The sequence below is a fragment of the Trachemys scripta genome, chromosome 4, assembly GCF_013100865.1.
Source record: "Trachemys scripta elegans isolate TJP31775 chromosome 4, CAS_Tse_1.0, whole genome shotgun sequence".
NCBI lineage: Eukaryota > Metazoa > Chordata > Testudines > Emydidae > Trachemys > Trachemys scripta.
In genome coordinates, this window is record NC_048301.1 from 80292807 (window position 1) to 80320567 (window position 27761).

Consider the following 27761-nt stretch of genomic DNA (forward strand, 5'->3'; position numbering starts at 1 on the left):
CACATGCAGATGTGAGGGGCATCATTTCAAGGTCAGGAATCCCTGATCTATAATGCTAACAAATGAGCACCCAATTCCAAAGGCTGCTGGGTGCCTTGACTGAAACCACATCTTAATGGAGAGTATAGTGCATCCCAGATATATAAGGAGCACATTAAACCATCCCAGAATCCTCAACATTCACAACAGAATTAAAGACAGGCTAAAAACAGAGATGGTTGTGAAAGAGAATTCCAGACCTTGACCTCTTTAAACTTTGAGGAATTTCAGAACTAAGTTCCATGTCTTTAGCCTACCTGTACTAAAATGGAAGCAAATCAGACCCTAGACTCCACAGATGAATTCTTGTGTCTGCTGGGGTCAACAGTGCAGCCAATTACTTCATTTTATCATTCATTTATTGTGTGATGTTAGAATTAGATCATATGCTATGTCGTATATAATCATTGTAGGCTAAACAGATTTAAATTGTAGGATTATAGAAGTATAAAATTGATAAGTATTTAGAAGTGATAATTATGTATTAGGTATCTAAGTAAGTAGGGCTGAAAAGCAAGGGCTACAGGCTGAGGCCTGTAAGATGTCAGCTTAGCCATAGGCTTAAGAAATGCTTGACATAAGTAAGTGACCAAAGAATGACCCTATGCCACAAAATTATGGGAATAGATGTGCGAATGGGTGGTACTGCAAAAAATTAAGATTAAGATTAATTTTTGATTACAAGATACCAGGTAGTCACATTTTTCTAACACATGCCCTAACTGCAGGGTGCACCATGTGCGTAAATGCTAATAAGAATAAAAGGAACTACAACCTATGAAAAACGAGGTACCCCAATATTCTTGGGGGACAATACAAATAAGGAAAAACAGGGTAGACAGCTTCACGCACATGCACAGAGTGTTAGGTTAGTCAGAATCACAAGATAAAAGAGGGCTCCCAGATTGGATAAAATGAGTTCCGTATAGGAAAACTTCAGCAGGAACCAACCCTGATGATCAATTGACAAGGCATCCATCAGACCCCAAGAATATCATTGAGGATGTGAGTATGACTATATTTGTAACTTGTGCATAGGTCTTTATAGAATTTCTCTATGCATGAGTAATCATAATTTTAATTGTAACTTTAATAAAACTTGTAAATAAGAGTAGACCTTGAACTTGTAAATGTATGTGTAGTCACTGTCCTTGGTCTTTATGTTACTAGAGACTCTAAATCTGAAGCAAATAGCAGAGGTGACTTTCACTGTGTTGAACTTGAAACTGTAGCCACCAGAGCCGAACCCACGGTGATGCAATACAAACTTACTAAATTCACTTTAAATAAAATACAAGACTACAGCAGTGACCCATGTGCGGGAAAGCAGGGGCTCAGATTCCCCATAAAACAAGTGTTAGGGAAGGGTGGCCTCTGCTGCTTCTTCTGACACTTTATTGCTTCTGTGCATGTGGGGGAGCACTTCAGGCCCAATGAAACCCCTGTGCCAGCTGACAGCACAGTTTGGGAGCTGTCAATCATTCTAGTAGTGGGCTAAGGGGAATGGGAGGGCTGCACTATCTCTCCCAGCTGTCACATGGCTGGACAGTCCTGTCCCAGAGATCATACAAAGAAAAATACAAACTTCTTACAACGTCACCCAACCCAGCCTCCCACATCCTCTGTTGGTCATCCAAACAATCAATTCCCCCCAAGGAAAAGGTTGAGAGAACAAGTGGGTCTTGTATGCTGAACACCATGGAGTTCGGGCTAGGCTGAAAAAGGAAATGAATAAAATATTTGGATTAATTATAGCAGGCTTATACATACTCTTTAGTGAAGATTCCTCGAGGCCCAGTGGGAGTAATACTGCTTGGTTCAAGTCCATGTGTCTCTAGAATGTAGCGGGCAGCAGGACTTAAGCGAATCCTGAAGTTAAAAAAGAAAACCACCTAAATAATAGGGTTAGGTCGGGGTAGGCAACCTATGGCACGTGTGCTGAAGGCAGCACACGAGCTGATTTTCAGTGGCACTCACACTGCCTAGGTCCTGGCCACCAGTCCGGGGGATTCTTCATTTTAATTTAATTTTAAATGAAGCTGCTTAAACATTTTAAAAACCTTATTTACTTTACATACAACAACAGTTTAGTTATATATTATAGACTTATAGAAAGAAACCTTCTAAAAACGTTAAAATGTATTACTGGCACGCAAAACCTTAAAATTAGAGTGAATAAATGAAGACTCGGCACACCACCTCTGAAAGGTTGCCAACCCCTGGGTTAGGTGAATGAATTTCACACTCAAAATGTCAGAAGGTTCTGGATACCACGTGCTAAGGTCCAGAGCTTTAGTTCCAGCTGTGGGGAATGCAGTGCAAGTCAGTGGGTGTCTGTGCAAAAGTAGCATAAAGTTTACCTTTGTACTCCCCTGATCCCAGGGCTGCAATGTGAAGGGTTGGCTCTACTATACCAGAGTATCAGAGCCCTGAGGTTACACTACAGCTACTAGTGACCCCAAGGAGCTGAAACAACAGCTGGGCATCATCCCAACATCTGGGGTCCCAGCCATCTACCTTATGCTACCAGCAAGGAATGGGGTGACATAGAAGCCTCAACACCATTGGAGGATCCCCATATAAATAGGTGATCACCACAGAGCCAGATATATCGGCTGCATAGATCATCTCTTGGCAAGGTAGTATAAAGGAGCCCTGCTGCATCTGAGGAGCTGGCCCTGTATGCTTACTGTCTCACAAGGTATCTCTGCATCTGCGGCTGGCCCTGTGCCAACGGACTCGGGCTCGCAGGGCTTAGACTACAGGCTATTTAATTGCAGTGTAGATGTCCAGGCTCTGGCAGAAGCACAAGCTCTGGGACCCTACCACCTTGCAAGGTCCTAGATCCTGGGCTCCAGCCCGAGCCCCAGCCCGAGCCCAGAAGTCTACACCGCAATTAAACAGCCCGTAGCCCAAGCCTGCTGGCACAGGCCAGCCAGAGTTTTAATGGCAGTGTATACATACTTACACAAGCTTGCTCTTCTTTAATAGCAGGTGAGGTAGTGACAATTGCATCATTAGTTCTGTCTAATTTCAATTATAACAATCTTTATACTTAACATCTTCAATTTTTGCTTTTAGACTTAAGTTTACTGGACAGACTTCTAGAAGTACAACAGATCATCTGGACTGAGAAATACGGAATTTATACAAATAATTCTAATCTCATTTTCAGCTTTACAAGTTCAATGCAGTTTCCTCCCACTCTCAAACATCATAAACTTGTATCTGTGTCATCTCAACCCATGCAGGATATGCTTTGCAGTACCTTTCCAGAGACAGAGTTAAGCACATCATCTACAGCACGTAACACTGATCTCCACTGCTATACAGAAACTACAAAGGTTACATCATAACCCAATTCTGCATTTTAATTGAGAGGTATATTAGAGAAAAGTTCCAGAGCATTCATTTTATCTTAAGATAATTTATATAACATAAGAATATAGTGAACTCAGGCAAAACTTTAAAATTCTTAGATGCAAAAGTTAATTTAGCAAAAATAACAGAGCAACATTAGTACTTGAGACCAGATTTTATTTCTCCAAATTCTTGAAAGAATGCCTTGAACAGATAAACAGAAGAGCTGGTAGGAGCGGAGCCCTTTGAACCACACAAGAATTCCAAGTGCGGTAATACCAGCTTGACAAGGAATGTAAATCATTAAAGACGTTAATTTGATTTTAAATTAGTTGTCACGCATTTATGATTAGGAGCGTCACTGAATCAGTTTCTGTTCTAACATTCTCAGATGTCAAAGCACTTGATTTAACCCTTGTTAGTGCTCTAATCACTCTTCTACTATAGCAAGCATGCTGTTAGAAGCCTCAGTTAGTGTCTTCCAAAGGTCTTCCCTACTTGCATTAGGACAGCCTGAATGCTAATAGCAAAATTAAACAAACAAATTGGACAGATAGGCAAGGAGCTAAAAAATTAATTGAATTGTATAGTGGTCAACACTCATAGAACCATAGAAATTGTAGGACTGGAAGGGACCTCAAGAAGTCATTAAGTCCAGCCACCTGCGCTAATCCAGGACCAAATCTACCTACACCATCACTGACAGGTGTTTGCCTAACCTGTTCTTAAAAAACCTCCAATGAAAGGTATTCCACAATCTCCCTGGGAATCTTACTTTTTAGGTTAGATATTTTGCCCAATATCTAACCTAAATTTCTCCTTCTGCAGATTACTTCTTGTCCTGCTTTCAGTGGACATGGAGAACAATTGGACTTCTTTTTAACACATTTGAAGACTTATCAGGTTCCCGCCCACTCTTCTTTCCTCAAGACCAAAAAAAAAAAAAAAAAAAGGGCATGTTCAAACTTTCCTTGGAAGTCAGGATTTTCCTAAACCTTTTTTTTGCCCTCCTGTTGACTCTCTCCAATTTGTCCACACCTTTCCTAAAGTGTGGCACCCAGAATTGGACACAGTACTCCAGATGAGGCCTCACCAGTACCAAGTAGACTGGGACAACTACCTCCTGTGTCTTACATAAGACACTCTTGTTAACACATGACAGAATGATATTAACCCTGTTTATAACGGCCTCAGTTTGTTGGGTCATATTCCTTTGGTCATCTTGTTCGTTTCAAATACATTCTCCAATTTGTCAAGGTCATTTTGAAAACTAATCCCGTCCTTTATAGGCTGCTGATACTTAACTCCTGTTTTTGGCAAACTTACTCATAAATTCATAGATTACAAAACCAGAAGGGACCACTGTGATCATCTAGTCCAGCAGTTCTCAAACTATGGGTCCGAACCCCAAAGTGGGTCGAAACCCCGTTTTAATGGGGTCACCAGAGCTGGTGTTAGAGTCGCTGGGGCCAAAGTCGAAGCCCAAACCCCACCACCCTGGGCGGTGGGGCTCAGATTCGGCTTTAGGGTGACCAGACAGCAAATGTGAAAAATCGGGACAGGGGTGGAGGGGTAATAGGAGCCTATATAAGAAAAAAACCCAAAAATTGGGACTGTCCCTATAAAATCGGGACATCTGGTCACCCTATTCAGCTTCAACCCTGGGTGGCGGAGCTCAGGTTACAAGTCCCCCACCTGGGGCTGAAGCCCTTAGGTTTTGGCTTTAGCCCGCCCGTCCCATCCACCCACCTGGGGCAGCGGGGCTCAGGGCTTCGACTTTGGCCCCCTACCACCTGGGGCGACTGGGCTTGGGCAAGCTCAGGCTTCGGTCCCACCTTCTGGGGTCATGTAGTAATTTTTGTTGTCTGAAGGGTGTCATGGTGCAATGAAGTTTGAGAACCCCTGATCTAGTCATTCTTGTTGTATAACACAGGCCATAGAACTTTCCCAAAATAATTCCTAGAGCAAATCTTTTAGAAAAAAAAAAAATCCAATATTGACTGAAAAATTGTCAGTGATGGAGAATCCTCCATGATCCTTAGCAGATTGTCCCAGTGGTTAATTATTTTCACTCTTAAAAATGTACATCTTATTTCCAAGCTGAATTTGTCTAGCTTCAACTTCCAGCCACTGGATCATGCTACATTGAAAAGCCCATTATTAAATATGTGTTCCCCATGTAGGTACTGTGATCAAGTCTCCCCTGAACCTTCTCTTTGCTATGCTAAATAAAATGTGCTCCTAGAGTCTATCACCATATGGCATGTTTTCTAATCCCTTAATCATTCTCATGGCTCTTTTCTGAACCCTCTCCAAATTATCATCATCCTTCTTGAATTGTGGATACCAGAACTGAACACAGTATTCCAGCAGTGGTCACACCAGTACCAAATATAGAGGTAAAATAACCTCTCTGCTCTTACTCAAGACTCCCCTATTTACGTATCCAGGGATCACATTAGCCTTTTGGCCATAGCATCACACTGGAAACTCATGTGCAGCTGATTATCTACCATGACTCCACATCTTTTTCAGAATCACTGCTTTCTAGCAGAGTCCCTCATCATGTAAGTATGGCCTACATTCTTTGTTCCTAGATGTAGATTTACATTTAGCCATAATAAAAACATATATTGTTTGCTTTTGCCCAGTTTACCAAGTGATCTAGATTGCTTTGTATCCTGTCCTCTTCATTATTTATTCCTCCCCAATTTTTGTGTTATCTGCAAAAAGTGATGAAGATGTTTTGACTGATTATTACCACAGTGTCCTTACAAATTTGCCTAAGTTGTAATGAGAGGGCACACTTACATCAACACTTTTGAACACTCCACACCTCTCTACTGAGAACCCCTTACATGAAACTCTTATTCCAGTATAAGAGTAATTTATTTCAGTTTAGCTTAAAACTCTTCCTATGTGACATAAACTAAACTGAAAAAAAGGAACTCTTATACAGAATAAGAGTGTCCACACAGGGAGTTATACTGGTATAACTATATTGATTTAAATTCATGTCTTAGGTTATAGAAAACAAAAAACAACAACAAAATCTTCCTTTGTAGACAAGGCCTAAACAAACCAGGCAAATGTAAAGAATCTCTCAAACAATACTTTGATTTTAGCTACGGGGAGACAAAATTCATCCCTGGTGCAACTCCACTGATTTCACTAAAGTTACAAAAGGGACGAATTTGGCCCCGCCTGGAGTGGCAATACCCTCAAGTCTCACACTGAAAGGGTTGTTCATGGGAATACAGAAACTCACGGTAGTTTTCCAAGCCCATGTTCCATTTTGGTAGAGGCTGAAGCTAAAATGCCTACTGGAGGGGGAGTAGGTGCAACTGCAGGCGGTGCCATCGGGGGTGCCAGACAAGATGGATCACCAGTATCTGCTGGTATTTCAACCTGCTTCCAGTCCTGTCCTTCTTCTACCAGCAAACCAATTAGTGTTCCCAGACGCACATTTTTACTTCCTTCTTCCATCTAAATTTAAAAGACAATGAGAACATTACATATAAGTAACACATAGTGCTATCTACTGTTTTTTTTTTAAAAAAAAAAAAGATCTAGAAGTTGCAGGCATACCACTGACGTATGAGTACATCAAGTTTTATTCTTATAACTAACAAAAGTCTAGGACCAATATTAAACAGTTGGTACTGGAAATCAGGGTGGGGTGTTAAGTTATGCCAAAACTTTACAGATGTGAGTGCGCCTCAAGTTAAATATCTAAATCCATTGAGTCAGTGGAAGCTGCAGGTGCTCAACACCTCTGAAAAAGACGCCACTTTCTTTAGATGCCTAAATATAGATTCAGGTGCCTAAATTCAGGCCTCAGATTGGAAAATTTTGGTTTAAGTGTCCAAGACAATTTCTCAGCTTTGGGTAAGTCCATCATGTCTTGCTAACATTTTATTTAGTTTTTTCAGCTTATTTCATAGAATATCAGGGTTGGAAGGGACCTCAGGAGATCACCTAGTCCAACCCCCTGCTCAAAGCAGGACCAATCCCCAGACAGATTTTTGCCCCGTTCCCTAGATGCCCCGTTCCACAAGGATTGAATTCACAACCATGGGTTTAGCAGGCCAATGCTCAAACCACTGAGCTATCCTCCCCTCCCCCCACCCACCACCAAATTCACGTCCATCAAAAACGCATCACGGACTGTGAAATCTGATCTCCCTCGTGAAATCTCATGCCTAGCTAGGGGCTCCTCCCCTGTGCAAGCCCCCGGCTGGGGATGGGGAGGGACAGGACTTCCTCTTCCCTTATAGGGACTGCTCCCAGGACAGATCAGACACCTCCAGAAACCTGCCCTGGCTCCAGAAAGCTCCACAGTTCAAGCTATCAACCCCCACTCTCTCACACACACACCCTCTCACACACACACACCCACACACACACACACCCACACACACACGGGGAGGCTGCAGCTCAAGCCGTCACCCCATGTGCATGGGCAGGAGACTGCCGGTAACCTCCCCCCCGTGACCCTCATTTCTGTGCCGCTGCTGGCAGTGGTGCTGACTTAGAGCTGGGCACTCAGCCAGCAGCCTTCCTCTGTGGGCCCCTGCCAGCAGCAGGACAGAAGTAGCAATCCCACAACCCCACTACAATCACCTTGCAGGCCCCCCCCCCCCAACAGCTTTTTGGGTTGGGACCCCCACTGTTACGACACCCTGACATTTCAGATGTAAACATCTGAAAATGTGAAACTAATTTTAAACCCCCCTGGCCATGCAATTGACCAAAATAAACCAATAATTTGGTAGGGTCCTACCCATCAGAGCCCCTGGAAGCTTGGACAACCAGCAAAAAACAACAGTAAAGAAAATTGGGGCGGGGGAACCTCAACAGCTACTACAATTCCCCATCATTTATATTTGACAACGTTATTCTTTGCTTCCAATTCTAATGGCTGTTTTAATATTACTGAGGTTGTTGTGTCTGACCTGAAAAGTGACAGCAATTCTGTTGTTAGCAAGTAACCCCTATAAAATGCTCTGGGAACCATGTGAATGGAAATACTAGCAAATATGGTGTAATTAATCTGCTAAAGCAGATCAGTTCCAGGGCATATTGCACAGAAAAATGCAAGGACAGACCCTGATCCCCATTATGAGGGATCTGTGCTGCTTGCAAAAGTCAGCTTAACCAGTCAGTGAAGGATTCCCCCAAATCCTAGCGCCCTAGGCGACTGCCTAGGTCGCCTAAATGGTTGCACCAGCCCTGCCCCCATCCACAACGCTTGTTACCCTGTCAAAGAAAGCTATCAGGTTGGTTTGACACCATTTGTTCTTGACAAATCTATGCTGACTTACTTATCACCTTATCTTCTAGATGTCTGCAAATTGATTTATTACTTGCTCCATTATCTTTCCGGGTACAGAAGTTAAGCTGACTGGTCTTTAATTCCCTGGGTTGTCCTTATTTCCCTTTTTATAGATTGGCACTATATTTGCCCTTTTCCAGTCTTCCAGAATCTCTCCCGTCTTCCATGACTTTTCAAAGATAATCGCTAATGGCTCAGATATCTCCTCAGTCAGCTCCTTGAGTATTCTAGGATGCATTTCATCAGGCCCTGGTGACTTAAAGACATCTAACTTGTCTAAGTAATGGGAATTTATTGAATACTTCTCCCTTTTCTGTATTACTGATAATTCCACCTATTCCATCTAGTAATAGACCAATATAACTGTCAGGATTCTTTTTGTTCCAAATATATTTCTCAAAAACTCCTTTTTACTATCCTTAACCCTCCTACCCATAGATTTATCCATGTGTTCCTTATCAATTTTCTATAATTCCTAACTTGTGATTTATATTATGATTAACTTCCTCTTTCTTCCTTTTGGGATTATATATTATTTTTTATAACTGCCCTCTCTTCACCTCTACACCTTTTTTTAATACCAGCACCATGTGGTTGTGCCTTTTTGGGCATCTAGTAAGATATTCTTAAATGACTTCCAGTTATTCACATTTTTCTGATTAAATTCTTTTTCCTAGCTGATAAAGAAGAATGGCCATACTGGGTCAGGCCAATGGATCCATCTAGCCCAGTATACTGTCTTCCGACAGCGGCCAATGCCAGGTACTTCAGAGGGAATGAACACAACTGGGCAATTATCAAGTGATCCATCCCCCGTCATCCAATCCCAGCTTCTGGCAATCAGAGGCTAGGGACATCCATAGCATGGGGTTGCATCCTTGACCATCTGGGCCAATAGCCATTGAGGGACCTATCCTCCATGAACTTCTCATTCTTTTTTGAATCTTTATACTTTTGGCCTTCACAAAACCCTGGCAACGAGTTCCACAAGTTGATTGTGCATTGTGTGAAGAGCTTCCTTTTGTTTGCTTTAAACCTGCTACCTATTAATTTCATTGAGTGACCCTGGGTTGTTTTCAGCTTTGTGGAACTAGCCCTACTAAAGCAAGGGGGGTGGGAGGAAGAGAGAGAGAGAGAGAATGAATATATTATGGTCACGACTTTATTCTGCTTGCATATTATGAATCTGATCAACTCACAATCACGTGTGCCTAAGCCACCATTAATTTTAGTTCTGATCAGTTCCTCATTATCTTTTGCAGGAATTCTGTAATAGACCTTCTCCTGTGTTGGCGGCAACACTTTCTGAGTTAGGAAATTGTCATCTGTAACATTCAGAAATTCCAAGGATGTTTTAGTATTGGCAGCATGAGAACTCCAGTGTGTCTCACTCAAACTGAAGTCCCCAATGATGATGCAGCTTCTCCCCTCCTCCCCCCCACACACAGATAGGTGCACAAGGAAACAGTCATCCTATTCCATAGTGTGATTTGGCGTTTGTAGCCAACACCAGCTAGTACCCCATCTGTGCTTTATCTATTAGGACATCAATCATTCAATATCATTTTCTTCCATGTTATCTGAAACAGGTAATGTCATTTTTGATATAGAGTGCCACTCTCCCTCCCCTTTTGCCTGCTTGATCCTTCCTAAATAGGTATAACCATTGATTTTAGAATTCCAACCCACCAAGTTTCAGTAAAAATCCAAGCTAGAATATGAAAGTGGACACATGTGAGCAAGCCTATTGCAATGAATCATATGGACTTTACAGTTATTTCAGCCAGGTTTTCAAGGTAACAAGCATTACCAAGTCCAGTTTAACAAGATTGTTTAAGTCCACTAGGAGGATCCAAATATTGGAATTTAATTTAGTTACTCTTATCCCTGTATTACTTTCTGCATACTGATTTTGTGTACTCTCTGCCCTTTTCCAGAAAGCCAGAGGTCAGTGGCTTAAATGGATTTACAGTAGCATATTTTATTTAAGATTATCCTCTCACCCCTTAGAGATAGTCCCTCCAGGTCAAGGTTGAGGCACCTCAACAGGAGGAAATGGGGAGGTTGTCACTGCTGAGCATATTCGGATACGAAGAATTTCACATTTACCCTACTGTCAGTCCAACTCCTTTCATGAACACTAAAATTTACATGAAGAGTATTTTAAAATGAAAAGAAATATTAAGATCTACATCGGCACTACTTTCTCTACTCCCCAAATACATTCTCCTCCATTAACACAATGAATATATTCAAAAGTTTCATTTGAGAAAAAAACCCTACATGTCAATCAAGATGTGATGATATTTTATTATTATGACATGCATTTCTAAAGTATGTCACCCTAGTATCTGGGCATACATTATCAATGTAGATAGCAGAAGAAAAGATTCTGAAGTGAATTTAAACCAGGGGTCTCAAACACGCAGCGCGGAGCAATTCCTTGCGCCCGCCAAGCCCGCCCCCCCCCCCGAGTTATTTTATGTGGCAGCTAAGTTCCCTGCTCCCCAATGCTTGGGGCCGAGTCTCTGCCCCGGCCCTGCCTGCCACCCCACGCGTCTCCCCCGAGTGTCCCCCAGGCTCACTTGCTGCCCCTAAAGTATCAGCCACATACCCAGGTCCAATTATATCTTAGAACTTACCAAAATACACGCTTATAGCCAATTCTTATTAACTAAGCTAAAATTTATTAAAAAAGAAAAGAGAGAGTGTTGGTTAAAAGATCAATATACATACAGACTTGAATTCAATTCTTGAGGTTCAGATACATAGCAGAGGTGAGCTTGTAGTTGCCAAAAGTCCTTTTAGATATAGTCCATAGGTTATAATCCAATGTCCATATTCAGGGTGACTCCAGTCAGTGACTGGGGATCTCAATCCTTGTGGCTTAAGGTTTCCCCCTCTTGAAACCCAAAGCAGATCTGAGATGAAGTAGGATCATGTCCCAGGGTTCTTAGACATTTCCAGCAGCCTTTCTTCCTCAGAAAACAATAGGCCTAACTCTCCTTCTTCCAAACATCCTGGCAATTAGCACAGGGTAATTTATCCATTAAACAGTTCAGATACAGGTTACCACAACCTTCAAAGAGACATATAGAGACAATAATACTATTTCACTCAAGTATCGTCATAAATGTTAATATTCCTTTTTTGATCTTTGAATTAAAACTATAGCAATAGACAAGACTTGTTTGCTTAAATCACAAGCCCTGAGCAAACATCTACCCTTTTACCTCTAACAATGCAGACTCGCATTTCAAAGCTCTATTCATTTACATATCTTCCTAACCAGTCTAGGTTCGGCCATAGGTCAGGTCAGTCTGAGTTAATTAACTTTCTGGCCCTGTCACCTTTCAATGAGATATTATATTACACTCATAACGTCACAACAAGTAATGGCAAAAAAAATCTCTCTCTCAGTGCTCATTCTAAGTTACTACTGACCAGGAACTCTGAATGAATTAAAACATCAGTTTGAATCCAGTCTCAGTGTATCCTGAATGATCTATCATTGTAACAAGACAAATTGGAGAAAAAAATATTGTAAATGGACAATCAAACCCCCACAACAAAACACCCATATCCTTAACTCTGTGGTATTGTCACACTTCCCAAGGCATTTCACAAGCTATGCTCTGATGATATTTGAGGTTTTGCATGCAATAATTTTAACATAAATCAGACATTTGATGCTTAACATAAAACCCATTACAGGCAACATCCCGAAGCAAATACCACCCAGCACTCTGAAGAGCTTCTCTTAAACTTGTATATGATGAAAAAGTTAGTGCATTTTCCAAAACTTCTCTTAAACACCTTTTCTGTATTTCTTTCTTCATCTTTGCAGATTACAAAGGTTTACATTTGTAAGAATAAAATTTCTCCTTTGATAATCAGCCTCCATTTCCTAAATGATCACTGAAAAACAGTACCATGGTGTATGTGTGTACCACATACATTCTAATGAGGCATTAATAAACCCTACAGGGGTAGAAGGATGAACAGATAGGAACATATGGTTTCTTAGGTTAGTTAGGGTCAAGTTATGGCCCAGCCTTATAGTGTTGCCAATTCTCCTGGATTTTATAATTAACCTCACATTATTTCGTATTTTTCTTAGAGTCACAGCTCCTGGAGATAAGTGATTATTGTGAGAATTTCAACTTTTTTTTTTAAATATATAAATTTACAGCCCATATGGTTGCAAAGTTTAAAAATGTGAACCAAGTGCACCCTTAACAGCTTAAAAAGCAAATAAAAAACACTTTTTAAATGTCTCATGATTTTAAAGTCAATCTCATGATTTTGAGGGGGCCTAATTGTTAAACATATTTGAGTTTGCCAGTACAGGAATAAGACCCCTGCATGGCCTCCCTGCAGCCTATATGCAAAGAGGTTGGGGCGGGGAGCTGGAGGAAGAGAAGGGTACTATTTCCCTATGTGAGCATGAAGCCAGGGAGCGGGTGCAGCCTTAGCTCCAATCCACCTCACCCAAATGTGCCAGGAAGTACAGCTGATGGGGCATTTGGGAGAACGCTTTGAAATCTGCATTTAGGAATGTTGGAGCAGATTACTTTCCTCTGGATTCTCAGTCAGAATTCCTCCCTGGGTTGCTCCGGAGCAGCACAGCTATAAACACCCTTTACACTGGACTAGACCAGTAGTTTTCAACTTGTGGTCCATGGACCCTTGGGGGTCTACAGACTATGTCTAAGATTTTCAAAGTGGTACACACCTCCATTAGAAAAAAAATTGGGGGGGGGGCACAAATGAAAAAAGGTTGAAAACGACTGGACTAGATGTAAAGGTATGATGGAAACTTAACTGAGGGGAAAACGTTATTGCAAAGTTTTACACAAGGACACATCACCTTAACTATTTCAGGAGAAATGGTATGAATGAGCAAATAGTAATGAACATTGAAACCAACTCTTCACAACAGTTATTCATCCTTTTCTCTTTCCCATGCTCAGCTAATAAAAATTTTAGAGAAGAGAAATTCTAATTTAAGAATGAGCTTTACTGTTGCAGTAGTCATCAACCTCAAATACCTCAGCTAAAACTTCACATTTTTATTTTGTTCTGTTGTATTTTTAGCCTTCTGTTTTCTATACCATACTTGCTTCTGGTAACTACACATTGAAGTCAAGAGAAGAATCTGAAGCGTCACTTGAGAGAAACTTTCCCCACAGAAATCGAAGTTAATGAAGGTTAAATCTTTTCACAACAAACGATGAAAATCCAAGGAGCTTTAAGCAGGCAGCTCATGTTTACCTGACTTCCAATGAAGTGGTTGTGTCTTAATTTAAATCAAGACAGTGCAGCACTGTAGTTGGCCCAAATGCACAGATAAACGTTGCCCAATCTGTACAGGACACAAGTAAATTTGATCCAAAGTTGACTCTTCAGATACATTCTGTGAATTCATAACTAACAGGGAGCATTCTTATCTAGTGAAGGAGTGGAAGTTAGGATACCTGGATTTTATTCCCAGTTCTGTGACTTTGCGATTGTGGGCAAGTCATTCAATGTTTCTGTGCGTCAGCCACTCCTGATAAAATAGGGCTGGTGATCCTCACTTTTGTAAAGCATTTGGATACTGTTGGATGAAAGATACCTGTGACAGCCCATAGAGACCCTTTTGGACCCACTGAAGTGCCCACAGGGTCATGGTTTCCCCAAGTCCTGGTTTCTTTACAAAACAGGCTATGGCTGATGGAGAGAACACACCTAGGACCCAGTAGAAAGTTCTCAAAGGGCAGCAAGCCGGACCCAATCATCAGAGAGCAGGTAAAGAAGTAGTCTCCTGTTCTAGGGAGAGACTCCAGTTACTGATGATCAGGAGGATTTCAGACCACATTATTGTTTTCAGACTTGTTTCTTCTTCATGTCTTTTTTTTTTTTTTTGGAGTCAGAAACCCAAAAAGGCTCAGGCCTTTTGTTCAAAGAAGAGTTTCATCATCTGAAAAGGTATCTCCCCCTAAACCCTCCAGCACTTGAGTGATTAGGCCATGTGGTAACTTTGACTGGACTCTAAACCTTAGTGCACCAGCATAATTGGGCCCTACCAGTCTCCAGCCCAGATTCAGTTTGCAGATTGGAGGTCTCTATGATAGAGTTAAGGGATATATTCCCACTTCAAGACTCTGCATTTTGGGGAGGTAAGAATAATAATTAAAAAAAAATCAGAATCAGAGATGAAAGTCAAGATAGACCTGGTCCCAGGTGTATGCATACCAAGAGAAATACTTGTAAAATTACCTGAAGTCTGGGATCTAGCTAGACTCCATCAACCATCAGCCTTGGCCCATGAGGACAACATCTGTGGATAGACTTCCCTGAGTAGCAGTGGTTAATGTAGCAGTGGTTAATGGAACAATCAGTCACTCACAAGGCTGAAGCCACACAATATCTCTGCTCTAAGCAATGCAGGAATTTGCTTTATTAGGTGACTAGAATTCCAAAGACTAAAGAGGTATGTCACATTGATAGCCATATCCAGATATGCACAGACACAGATCTTATGACCAGCTCAAGAATTATCCTGTGTTGGGCATCTGAAGAGAGTGAAAACCCCAGACCAACTGCAACACCATTTTTCATTAAACAGGGGCACAGAAAGAATGCCAATTTCTGCCTCTCCTGACTGGATTGTCAATGAGTAGCCCTCAAAGGGAAGCTTCAAGGAATCCTTAGTACTTGTATTCCTGGTAAACATCCCATTTCAATGAATGGGGAACCCATAAAAGTGTACCCTGAGAGAAGAATGCAAGAGGACACCAGCACATTTTAGTGAGAGGCATAATACCCTATTACTATTTGGGGGCCATTCTGTTGCAGTCAATAAAATGCAGAAACTGCCAGGTTTTCATCGGAGTTGTACTTACAAAGGTCCATACAGACAAAAGAGTAACTGTTATGCCCTACCTTGTGCAGGAGTTTCAGGAACGTCTCAAGGTAAAATTAGTATGCATACCTCTTCCAGAAAGGCTCAATGAAACCCCTCAATATATCGGGTGTGTAAATTTGTGGAGGTGGATGGAAAGGTTTGGGACAGGCTTCTTTCTTGCCTCCTCTTTGCAGTTCAAGAAGTCCCTCATGCTTTCACAGGATTCTCCCTTTTGAATTATGACATGGGCAATAGAGCTGTGAAATTTTGGATCTTATTAGGGAGATTGGGGAGAAACAACCCACTTGGACTCCAAACCCTTTTTTACATGTTACAACAGACATACTAGATATAGTTTGCCCCTGCCCAATCCCGGTAGACTCAGGTTTAACAAGCTCCTGGTAAAATTACACAGCCCCTATGAGATAATCTGCAAAGTCAGTATAACAGAGAGTAGGTGGTCTTTTAAGGAGAGTTGGAACCCACCCCACTTGTGACTAAAAATGCCTCCCATGACAGTGAGGCTACAGAGGACTCCCTGCACTGCTGCGGGGCCAGTGACAACCAATCCCTACAGGCGCAAGGTGCGGGAAAGGCTGCAATGCTAGCTTATTCTGCCTCCTAGCAAAGCAGAACAGAGAACCTCGGCAGTCCCAGCTGGCGAGAGCAGGGCCATGACAGAGGGGCTGCAGAGAGGGTTTCCTGCATGGCCACAGGACTGGTGACACACAATCTCTGCAGGCATAAGGTGTAGAGAAAGCTACAGTCATGGCACAGCACAGCAGAGACCCTCCCGCCAGGACTGCAAGGAGGCAGAGGAGAACAAGCAGCCCCCTGCTGCTAAATGGCTCCTGCTCTTCTTGTTCCCCAGCGTCTCCTCACGGCCCTGACCAGGGGTCTCTGTCCTGCTGTGCCAGGACCACAGCCTCTCACGCACCTTGCACATGCAAGGATTGGACATCACTGGTCCTGTGGCAGTGCAGGGAGCTCTCTGAAGCTCCACAGTCATGGGACGGAGAGAGCCAGTCTGTGACAGCGGGGCTGCAAAGGGCTCGCTGCGCAGCCACATAATGGGTGACACCTAATCTCTGCAGGTACAACACAGGGGAGGCTGCACTCCTGTTGACTGTTGTCAATCCATATTTGTTAGTCAATTTCAGTGTCTCAGCTGAAATCGACATTTACTGATCTCTATTGATTTAAACTGAACCCTAACAACCCCTAGTTTTACAGGAGATCAGACTAGATGTGGTCCCCTATAGCCTTGGAACCTTATTAAACAAAGACAAATCTATTGAACACCTGAGGAAGTGCAAGACACAGCAGGGACAGATCAGAGCCATGCTAAGACTAGACAAGATTGACAAGTCCCATTATTTTGGTTCCCAAACCTGATGGATCTTAGTACAATTCCTCAGGAAACTAAATGAAATTTCACAGTCCAATGCCTATCCCATGGCCCAGTGGATGATTTCCTTGGCAAACTAGGGAAAGCCAACTATATAACAATGCTGGATTCAACAAAGGGGTGTTAGCAGATTCCTCTTAAGACAGAGTCTAAAGAAAAAATTGTCTTTGCTACTCCAATAAGGCTGTTTCAGTTCACTTCAATGCCTTTTGGATTGCACATGGCACTTGACACCTTCAGCAATTTATGTACCGCCTCCTCCAACCTCATTGTCAATATGTAGCTACGTACTTGGAAGATGTGGGCATTTGGGGCTCAGGTTGGAGGTCACACCTCAGAGATGTTGCCTCAGCCATGCAATCACTGGAGAAGGCTGGCTTCTGTCAATCAAAAAAGTGCAGGTTTGGCATTAAGAGACTAAATATTTAGGGTACTTAGTATGGAACAGGAAAATCCAGTCATTCAATATTATGGCAATCACCAGGAGGCAGTATCACAGAGAGGTTGGCTATTTCTGTTTATCTGAACATATAGGAATTAACTCTTGAAGTAGTGCTGGTTGCCAGACCTGATATAGCTCTGTGCTCAGCATAGAACCACCAAAGTTCATCATTCATGCCTTAATCTCGCTAATTTCTTAGGTGTCTCTTCCCTTCCGCACAAGCAAACAATGTGACATTGAGCTAAAGTGTGACAGCAGCCACATTAAAGTTGCAACTGATACCGTAGTATAAAAATTGATGTGACCAAGTCAGTTTCTGATGAAATTTCCTTGTAGATGCACTGTAAGGGTACATCTACACTACAGCGGGGAGTCGATTTAAGATACGCAAATTCAGCTACGTGAATAGCGTAGCTGAATTCGACGTTTTGCAGCCGACTTACCCCGTTGTGAGGACGGCGGCAAAATCGACTTCTGCCGCTTTTTGTCGGCGGCGCTTACTACCACCTCCGCTGGTGGAGTTAGAGCGCCGATTCGGGGATCGATTGTCGCGTCCCGACGGGATGCGATAAATCGATCCCCGAGAGGTCGATTTCTACCCGCCGATTCAGGCGGGTAGTATAGACCAGACCTAAGATTCAGGAGAAACAGAAGTGTGAGAGAAGTATTCCAAAGTGATGAGAAGAGCGTTAAGGACAGCAAAAGTATCAATCATCTATTACTAAAACAGAGATGACAAAAGGGACCAAAGAAATAAGTTTGATAATTGGTCCAACATTAATTTTAATGCTCAGCACAGAACAGGGTCTATGCAATTTATTGGAGTGGTTCAGCAAACTAAGCTGAAGGCTTAAAAACTCTAGGTTTTCAATGCTCACTTGATCAAGGTGCTATGAACTGGAACAATATAATAACAATGTAATCTAAAGGAGGAAAAATGGTTATATGAATGTGAACAGCTATTTTAAAACAAATACTGAAAATACTTTGTATTTTCAACTGAAATTATATGTTGTTGAACATTTCTGATCTGACAAACCTTACTGAGCAATCACACTACTGTTTCATTTACAGTTTAATTGTATCTTTCACATAATAAAACTAACTCTTTCCATACTCCCACTTCTGCAACAAATGTTCCTTTGCTTATGGGGTATAAATAAGTGACTGCATTGACTATATTACTTCCCCACAGATCCCACACTTCATAGGAGACTAAAAGATTTTAAAAATTCAATGGGATTTCTTTCACAACAGAAGGTCCACCTGAAAAGTGATCTTGAGATAGGACAGTTACTAGGACAACACAATTGAACAGACAATAAGAACATGGGAAGTTTCCCCCCGTCGCCACATTTAATTTTTAATTAAGTGACTGTGGTTGGTACCATGATTCATCTTGCATAGATCTACTTTAAGCCAAGGGGTACTGAAAAGCCCAGGGGATTGATGGATTATTGAGTCTTTCACCTCTAGCACAGATTAGTAGTGGCTAAAAATTATCACCATTTGATGACTCTTTGGCAGCCTCTGACAAGTGAGAGGAAGGGCGAACTTGTGGCTAAGAAACTGGTCTGGAACTCACAAGAACGGAGTTTAGTCCCTGGCTGTGCCACAGATCTTCTGTGGGACTTCAGACAAAAATCACTGGAACTCTGTGTGTGCTCGTAAAATACTTACCTTCCTCACAGTGGTGTTTTGGGGGAAAAGAGCTGAATGGACCATGAAAAGTCTTTTCACAACCCAGATGTGGTTTCTCACTATCAGGCTATAAGCAGAGTGCTGAGCAGTGTGGAGAGAAGTGTGCAATGCCACTGACTAGTGTCCTAGTTCTGTGGATAAACAATATGTAAAATTGTCAATCCTTTCACCAGCACTCCTTTCCATACACACTACAGGTTAAACAAAACAAACGTTCACAATCAAAATAGCTCCCTTACTTCAGGGTGCATAACATAGGCCTATGAGACAGATATTTAAAATACAGCATTGCTACATTTCCTCAGAATAAATATTTCACCAGAAACTATTACTTAAGTCTCAATTAAATGCTAAATTTGGAAGTCTCATTACTGGAAGATTACATTTCTATAAAAACAACAAGGAGTCCGGTGGCACCTTAAAGACTAACAGATTTATTTGGGCATAAGCTTTCGTGGGGAAAAACCTCACTTCTTCAGATCTGTTAGTCTTTAAGGTGCCACCGGACTCCTTGTTGTTTTTGTGGATACAGACTAATACAGCTACCCCCTGATACTTGACCCCATTTTTATAAAGTAACATTTACAAAGCAATGTGACATTAATTCATTATGTGAAACTGTAAAAAGAGTCGCATTTCATTTTTCAAGATTAACTCTATTCAGTGGTTGGAGTTTATGATATAAGCACTCATGCTTCTGAGCCCTCTGAGCGACATAAGTTACACCTACAAAAGCGCTGGTGTGGACTGGGCTATGCTGGCAGAAGATGTTCTCCCGCTGACATCGCTACCAGCATTCGTTGAAGGTGGCTGAATTATGTCAGCGGGAGAACTCTCTCCGTCGGTACAGTGCGGCTACACAAGCGGTCTTACGGCCACACAGCTGCATCGGTACACCTGTGCCACTGTAAGCTCGCTAGTGTACAATTCTGTGCAGACTTCAGGAGACTGAATGAAATTTCACTGTCCAACTCCTACTCCATACTCCCGGTGAATGATCTCCATAGCAAGCTAGGGAAAGCCAATTATATAATAATGCTGGAAACAAACTTTTAAAAATACCAAATTCCATTTTCTCTACTGATGCTTTTTGGGTTTGTTTTGTATTTCAGTCATCTTGCACAAGGAAACTAGACTTGTCAGTTTCACTTTCTCAGTCCATGCATTAGTTTAATGCTGCAATATTTGGGTTGCATAAATCACAAGGGAATGTTTTCATCAACTATCAAAAATCTGTTTCCATTTAATCTTTTTTAAACCAGACATTTCTATTAATCTCAGGTTTTACAAAAACAGTTTGAAGACCAAACTACAATACACTTTGGTGTTTAACCTATCTGATCTCTCTTTAAACAATTTTATAAAATTCAAAACTGACCATTTTGAAGGATGATTTGCTTTTACCAAAAATAACCCATGAGAAATATTTTTACCATGTAAGAGTCTCATAAGAGGTATAAGAGCCTGATCCAAAGCCTATTTAAGTCAATGTGGAGGCTCCAATTGACTTCAGTGGACAGTCAAACCAAGCCCTTTGTGAGAAAACTGTGAAATGAATTCATATCAATCATATAGGAACTTATATAAACTGCTGATGGCTATGATATACGACATTACTTTACACCAAACGGATTCAAAAGAGCCTCTCAGGGAGTTCTATTAATCACCTTATATGCAGCATCCTAGTGAGGTAAATGTTGCGCCCATTTTCAAAGATGAAACAGAGTAAGGTTGGTCATGTAAGAAAGTCAGCTCTTGGGACAAAGAATGTTTTTCTATTAATCTTGTGATATGGCACAGTTCTGGGTGCAACACCTAACAGCTGTAGAGACAGATACAAACAGTCCTGACGCCTCCTGTTCAATGACTGGACAGAATTCCCTATTCAAGATTAGTCTACCAAATGGCACTAGAAAGCAAAAATCATTTAAAATAGGTTTTAAAGTGTTATAAATATCGCTCCGTACTTGCCCCCCCCCCCCCCCCACACACTGCATACAATGTGCAAGCCCAAAGCCCAACAAGTGAGAGCAATTCTCACCTTAGAGGAAGCATGAGTACTTGCTACCAACACTGCTGAAATTGGTCTATTGATTTTTTTCACCTTTCCTGTGGCATTAAGCCTGGATGAATAGCTGTTTTTGACCTATTGACACTGTTAGCAATTCAAAATACATTACCAAGCAACTGAGTGAAAAATACTATCCATTCTAGGAGATATTTATAACCAGAGGATGCAGGGTTAGAGCCAGAGGTATTTAGAAAGCAGCTTCAAGCACACAGTGAAATATAACTGTAACTAAACAGGCAGGATATTTACTACTATGTCTTATTATGTCATGATAATTAACCAACTAGTAAAAGAAGCTAATATATTTGCCTTCTGATACCAACAACATTTTGGGGTTCCACTGTCCCATTTTTGGTAGGCAGGTAACTGTGCTTTTCCTGCGGGATGGACCCGAGGTGTGAAACTAACACAGCAATCTCAGTTACGCTTTGCATGTTTACAGAGCTCTTCACGCATACATCTCAAAGCACTTCACAAAAGTGGATAAACATAATTATCCCCATTTTAAAGAGAGAAAGTGAGGCATTAAGAGAAACATAGCAAGACCAACCTTGGTTCAATATTTATAGCAATTTTATCTTTACTCCTAGACTCTCAGATTGCGTTAGCTGCAAAGAAACTACACTCCATGCCTGGTTGTCCATGTTTTGGGGACTTTTTGGTTTGCACTTCGCTCCAGCTAGTCCCAAGTACAGTTCCCTGCCTCTGGAACGTACTGCGTGGTTGAGACGCTCATGCCCATGCTCTGCAGCTTCCTGCACCAAATGAAGTTCCAGGTACTGGCCATTATACATAAAACCATAAAGTGGCCTAAGCACGACTCTCGGCCTTTGACTTGCCTTCTGGCCTATGCTTGTTTGGAATGCTGGAACTCACCATTCTAGAGATAAAGTTCACAGTAGCCAGGTACAGGCCTTTCTCAGTAGCAGGTCTAGGCATGTGGCAATCACGCCTGCGGCAGACGTGCTTAGCACAAGCAGCTATTTCTAAATGTGGCTCTGCAAGCTTTATTTCTTTGCAGTCTTTCAGCTGGCTGACGTATGAAATGGTGGGCCTATGGATGATCCTTCCGTCCTGTTTCAAAAGCCTTGAACTGTGGAGGATTGTGGTAGTTTTGCTCTTCCTTTAAAGTATGTTAGTAACATGAGTTAAAGCCATGTAAAAAAGTTTCCATATACCACACTATAGGTGCCTGGTATTGCAAATACATACAAAAGTTACTTTTCCTCCTTTTTATTTATGTCAGATCATCTCTAAAATTATGAAGAGTTTTTTATCATGCTTCTATTGCATGTATCTTTAAATACAGTAATGCATTTTAACTCCTGTTGTATTTCAGCCTGAGTGCCTTGATGCGAAGACAGTTTAAAAATTATGACGACGTTTTAAAAAGTCAGCAGAAGTTTTAAATTTTGTACTTAATATCTGTACATGCAAACAGTTCAGCAACATCTTCAAGCATTTTCTAGATAGGTTATTTGGAACCAAAGTGTAAATTTTGGTTTTGGATCTGGACTTAAATAACTTTTAATACTTGAAATTCAAGCAGTATACAAATATATATCCCACAACCCAAAAAACCACCCTAAGAGCATGTACATTGAAACTGTTCTATGCATCATCTCACTGAAATCAAATAACTCACAAGAATAAAAGAATAATTGCTTCCAAAACTCATTTATTAATTAAGCAACAATGATTAGTAAATGTGAGTAGTGTTTTAAACCCTGATATTTCTTAATCAAGGGTACTAGTACTATTAATTATTATTCCGAATTAATTCAGAATCTATAGATAAGGCAGCATATGTTACTTATACCTGAATTCACGCTTTACTCATAGGTAGCATTAGCATATTTAAAAGGTTCAACTAGGAAAGGCTAATGTGTCACTTCCATCAATATTTCATGCAGCATTACAACTAAGTGAAGTGCTTTCCAATCCCTTGGGTACAGGGGGAAAAGAGAGAAATCACAATGAGCTCAAGACAACCAAAGAGGAGCATGGAGAACAGCTTATCTACCTACTATAGTAGATGGGTGTGAGTTAACAGATTCATTCTCATTACAGTTCACTGTTTAAAAACCTCAAAGAAGTTTAAAAAAAGTCTCAAGTGAGCTGCAATACATTCCTTTCACTTTCCAGATAAATATGAACTCTGGTTCCATTTAACTCTGTGAAATCCTGACGTAAGATAATATGGAGGAGGGAAGGGAAGAGAGCAGTAAATATAAATGCTTAGATCTGACTTCAAAACATTTCTCTTCCACACATGTCAGCTTTGAAATCTGTTCACCCATCTATGACCACAAATTATCAGTGACTCTAAACTGGAAGCTGAACATCACTGATGTGACATGCATACAATACTTCTACTTTAATGATAATTTAATGTGCAATACGGGTACCATTTATAAGGCTGTTTTAAATACTGCCTTAGAATAAGATATACTGTCAGAAGGCTTTATTTATTTATTTTAAACATGCAGGTTTGTGATAGCTTCTGCCTATTGGTGCTTGTTCATCCTCCAACCATCCTCCTCCCAGCTCTTGTTTATCATTAGAAAAAACTGAGAATGGTAAGACATACAGTACTTATCCTATGGATTTTATATATTAAAACAATTTGCAGCTATTCAGTTTGGCACCAGCCTACAACACCCCTTTGGCAACAAGAAAAATAAATACATCTATTCTATCATTATAATTATGTGGTGAACATGTAACACACACAACCACTAACAAACACACCTGTACCCAGTAAAAGAACTTCCTGTTCCCAGAGAGATAACTTAGGTGATTATAAAATTTAAAGATAGAAAATACCTATCTTTCTAGATCATCCAACCAATCTCAGTGACAATGCAAAAGTATTCCCTACAGTAAACAGTGTTTTATCCAGTCTAGTTTTTCATTAGTCCAAAACAATTAAGCACAGCAGACAATTGCTAGTGTAAGAGTCCTCACTCTCTGAAAGGATTACCTAAGTATTCAGCCTAAGTCTTCCCCCTCAGTTTATCCCATTTCTCTCAGTTATATTTTATTTCTTAGTCTCTGCCACTCAATGCAGACAGTGGCAGAATGAGGACAGACAGATGCATGGAATTAAGTAGCAGTCTGCAACTTTTATTAAACTTTAACACAGGAGAGGGGCACGACCCACCCATTGCCCATACTCTCCTATAACAGGTATTAACTGGTTCCAGTGTGGGAGTTACAGGGCTTCTTACCATATAACCCATAATGCGAGGTAGGCTCTCCTCAGCCTACCCCCCAGGACTCAGCTCTCTCTGAATCCTAGCCCGCTACCCCTTTTGTTGTGAGGGGGACAGAGGGTCAGCAGGGTACGGACCTCAGCACGCAAGGGCCACAAGGTCTCAGCCTATCACATGAGCCCAAGGCCCAACACCAAAATCCCAGGTCTCTTACCTCTGGGAACCATTCATTTTATTCTCTTAACTACACTGGAAACCAGCTACAAGTTGTAAGGAATAACTCCACCCCAGTAGCTCAGTTAGGTACTAAGCAGATTCCTACTTAACCAACCGTGGCTTGAAGGTGCTGAGAGGAAGGCAAACTCCTCCCTGGTCCTCTGCCAACTGGCCCATGGGAGAAAAAATTCCTTCCTGATCCCCTAAACAGGCAATTGTCTAGATCTGCAGCTGGTCTCCCATACTTTGCATGGATAAGATGGGTTGCTGGATCGGAGCCCAAAGAGGCTGGGGAATGCTGACCAATCAGCACCCCTCTCCCTCAGCTGGCCAGAGACTCCCGGGGGGGGAGAAGCTACCTATTGTCCCTGAGCGAGTGTCTCCCTCCCTTGCAACTAGGTCTGTCCCCTTTTCGCCACTGGCCTCATTAAAGTTTCCCCACAATTGATGCAGTTGGGTGGCATTTTTCCTCATGCCTCCTAACAGCGACTGAAAAAGAAAATATTTTTTCCAATACTTCCCCTACAGCATTTTCAATCCTTCGTTTTAAAAATGTTTCTATAGGGAATGGTATTAAACGTCTACGAATGCTACACTATCCACACAAAGTTTGGTTTGATCTGACTTAATAGGACAGTGATTAGAGGCAGCTCAGTGAGAGCAGTGGAGTCACCCATTATAGGTGGAACCCAGGCTTGCAGTAGCTCATAAAATGAAGGTAGCTGGGAGACTAAGGGAGTCAGCCAGCCAGAGAGTATTCTCGGGCAATTCTGTCTTATTACTATTGATCAAACTTTGGGGAGAGAGAGGAGGGCAAAAGAGGAGCACTTTCTGTGCTGGAATGTGGCACTGAGTTTGGTAGAACTCTGAGCTGGTTGCTTTGTTTTGAAATATAGGCTAGGTTGCTGACTGAAAACCTACATATTTAGCTACACCATTATTAATATTTTAATACACAAATAAGAACCCTAAATACATTATTAAAGTATGTACTCAATCACAGTTATCTTTTTAAGAAAACAGTGTATAAATGAGTCTCTAACTGTTGGAAACACACCTTGCTTATTTAATCTTAACTCTGTATTTTTTTGGTGAAGAAATTGATCTGTTTGTGCATACCTCTTACTACTATGTGCCAGTGAGAATTTGCATTGAGGTCAGGATGGTATGGCTGAGTGGTCTATGCATTATGAGTGAAATCCTGGCCTGGAACAGCTCAGTGCTCCATTGTCCTTAGACAAGTTTCAGACTGTGCAGTGCACCCCTGGTTGTTCACTTGGTTACCACCCTCCAGCCCAGACGTGGATGCAGTTCTGTGATACTAGTATAACTGTTAAGCACTTTGGGATTCTTTATGTTAAAAAGAAATAAGTACATGCAAAATATTTATTACTGCTTAATATAATACAAACATTAGTAGATCAAATAGGAGCATTCAGTATAGAATCAGGTTTCTGTATGGCAAATCTGACTCAAGAGATGACGTGAATAAGTGTGAAGAAAGACCACCCCAAGTCACATGCCCAGCTCACCTCAAACATTCCTGTGACAAAAAAAACACCGAATGAATTAAAAGAGATGAAGTCTTAGCTGACTTGCTTTAAGAACTGTTTAGACCATTGGCAAATTCACCATCCTTTTGGTGAAGCCACTAGAAGATAACTCGCTCCAATATAATGCTGTTTCCCCTTCACTGTCCCTCTTTTCATGCTGTTACATACATTCTATCCACCTTTCTAGTCCTTGTTCCAAAACACAGACTTAGCAGTGCATGCCCACCTTTAGAAAAAAACAAAATGAATGTATCAGAAACAGAGGCTAGGAATTGAGGGTCCATTTCAGTGCCCTCTGAAGTCATTGATCTTTCCACTGTCCTCACTGGATCAAGCCTTGTGATAGGAAAGATGAGTTTGAAGAATTAGAGTGGAGTTCAGCCTAAATTAGTGGTCTTGGAACAGCTGACTATACTCAGCCACATGAAACATTGACACATTCCATCTCCAGACAATCAAAGCTTCTTCTGTATTCCAAAACACCTAAGTCAGAATAAAGGTGTCAAAACTGAAGTTTTACTCACAGTCATCCCAAAAACAACTCAGAAGGAGAAAGCATTGGCGATTTCTTCAGCACCTTACATAACAAATACAGGACTCTCAACTGCATTGTGAATCCAGATTCTTACCACGAGAATCAGTTATCTACATGTTGAATACCAATGATGTGTTCTTAGTAACCATGTGACATCAGATTTATTTATTAATTGTTTATATTACAGAAGGACCCAGTCATGATCAGGACCCCATTCTGTACAAATGTGGTCATTGGCCCCAAAAGTTCATAATCTACAGAGCTAAGTGAAGATGGGGAGAGAGAAAATTAATAAATATCAAAGATGATGATGTAATTAGGATCATTGTCCTAAAAACTTATAACAAAAGGGAAGAGCTGAACTTCTAAAGTGCAAAACCAGAACGTGATCACCATTATATAAAACCTGTAATTAAGTAAAATGGAGAATGTGATTACTATTATTAATGCTTTACATTTTGGCAGCATTTATAGGCCCTAGTGAGAATCTAGACCCCATTGTCCTAGACGCTGTATGGACTTTTAAGAGGATACTGTTCCTTCTCCAAATTGTTTAAAATCCATCTGGCAAACTGATCTGCATGGGCAGGCTCCCAGACCTGCTCAAAGCCCTATTGTTGCTTACAATCAGACTGCACAACAAGGAACTGAAAAGACCGCTCCCCCTGCCCCCCCCCCCCCCACACACAAGATATCCTTTCCCCCATCCCTCCCCCTCCAAACGGGCAGAGCAATCAAGGTGATGGTATGTACTCTACATTAATTCCAATTATTTCCTACCTTTGGCTATTCCAATATTCCCTTATTTTTTCTAAACTCGTGCAGATTTTCTATTTTTAAAATAGATTTTAGGAATATAGGAATTGCTATGCTGGATCAGACCCATGGGCCATCTCATCGAATATCTTGTCTCCAACAGTGACCCCCCCCCCCCCCCAGATGCTTCAGCAGGTAGATAGTGAAAAATTAATTAGGTGTTATTCCTAAATTCTAATTA

At 41.3% G+C, this 27761-nt stretch overlaps 1 protein-coding gene across 2 annotated transcripts in view; it reads right to left on the minus strand.

Moving 5' to 3' along the window:
- The window catches only part of PDHX (pyruvate dehydrogenase complex component X), a 107012-nt gene that overhangs the window by 53217 nt on the left and 26034 nt on the right, over positions 1-27761 (minus strand). For both annotated transcript variants that reach the window (XM_034769692.1, XM_034769693.1), the window contains exons 4-5: positions 6668-6885; positions 1810-1908 (exon numbers count right to left, since the gene is read on the minus strand). In XM_034769692.1, the coding sequence (XP_034625583.1) occupies positions 1810-1908; positions 6668-6885 (317 nt within the window). The remainder of the gene's footprint in view (positions 1-1809; positions 1909-6667; positions 6886-27761) is intronic.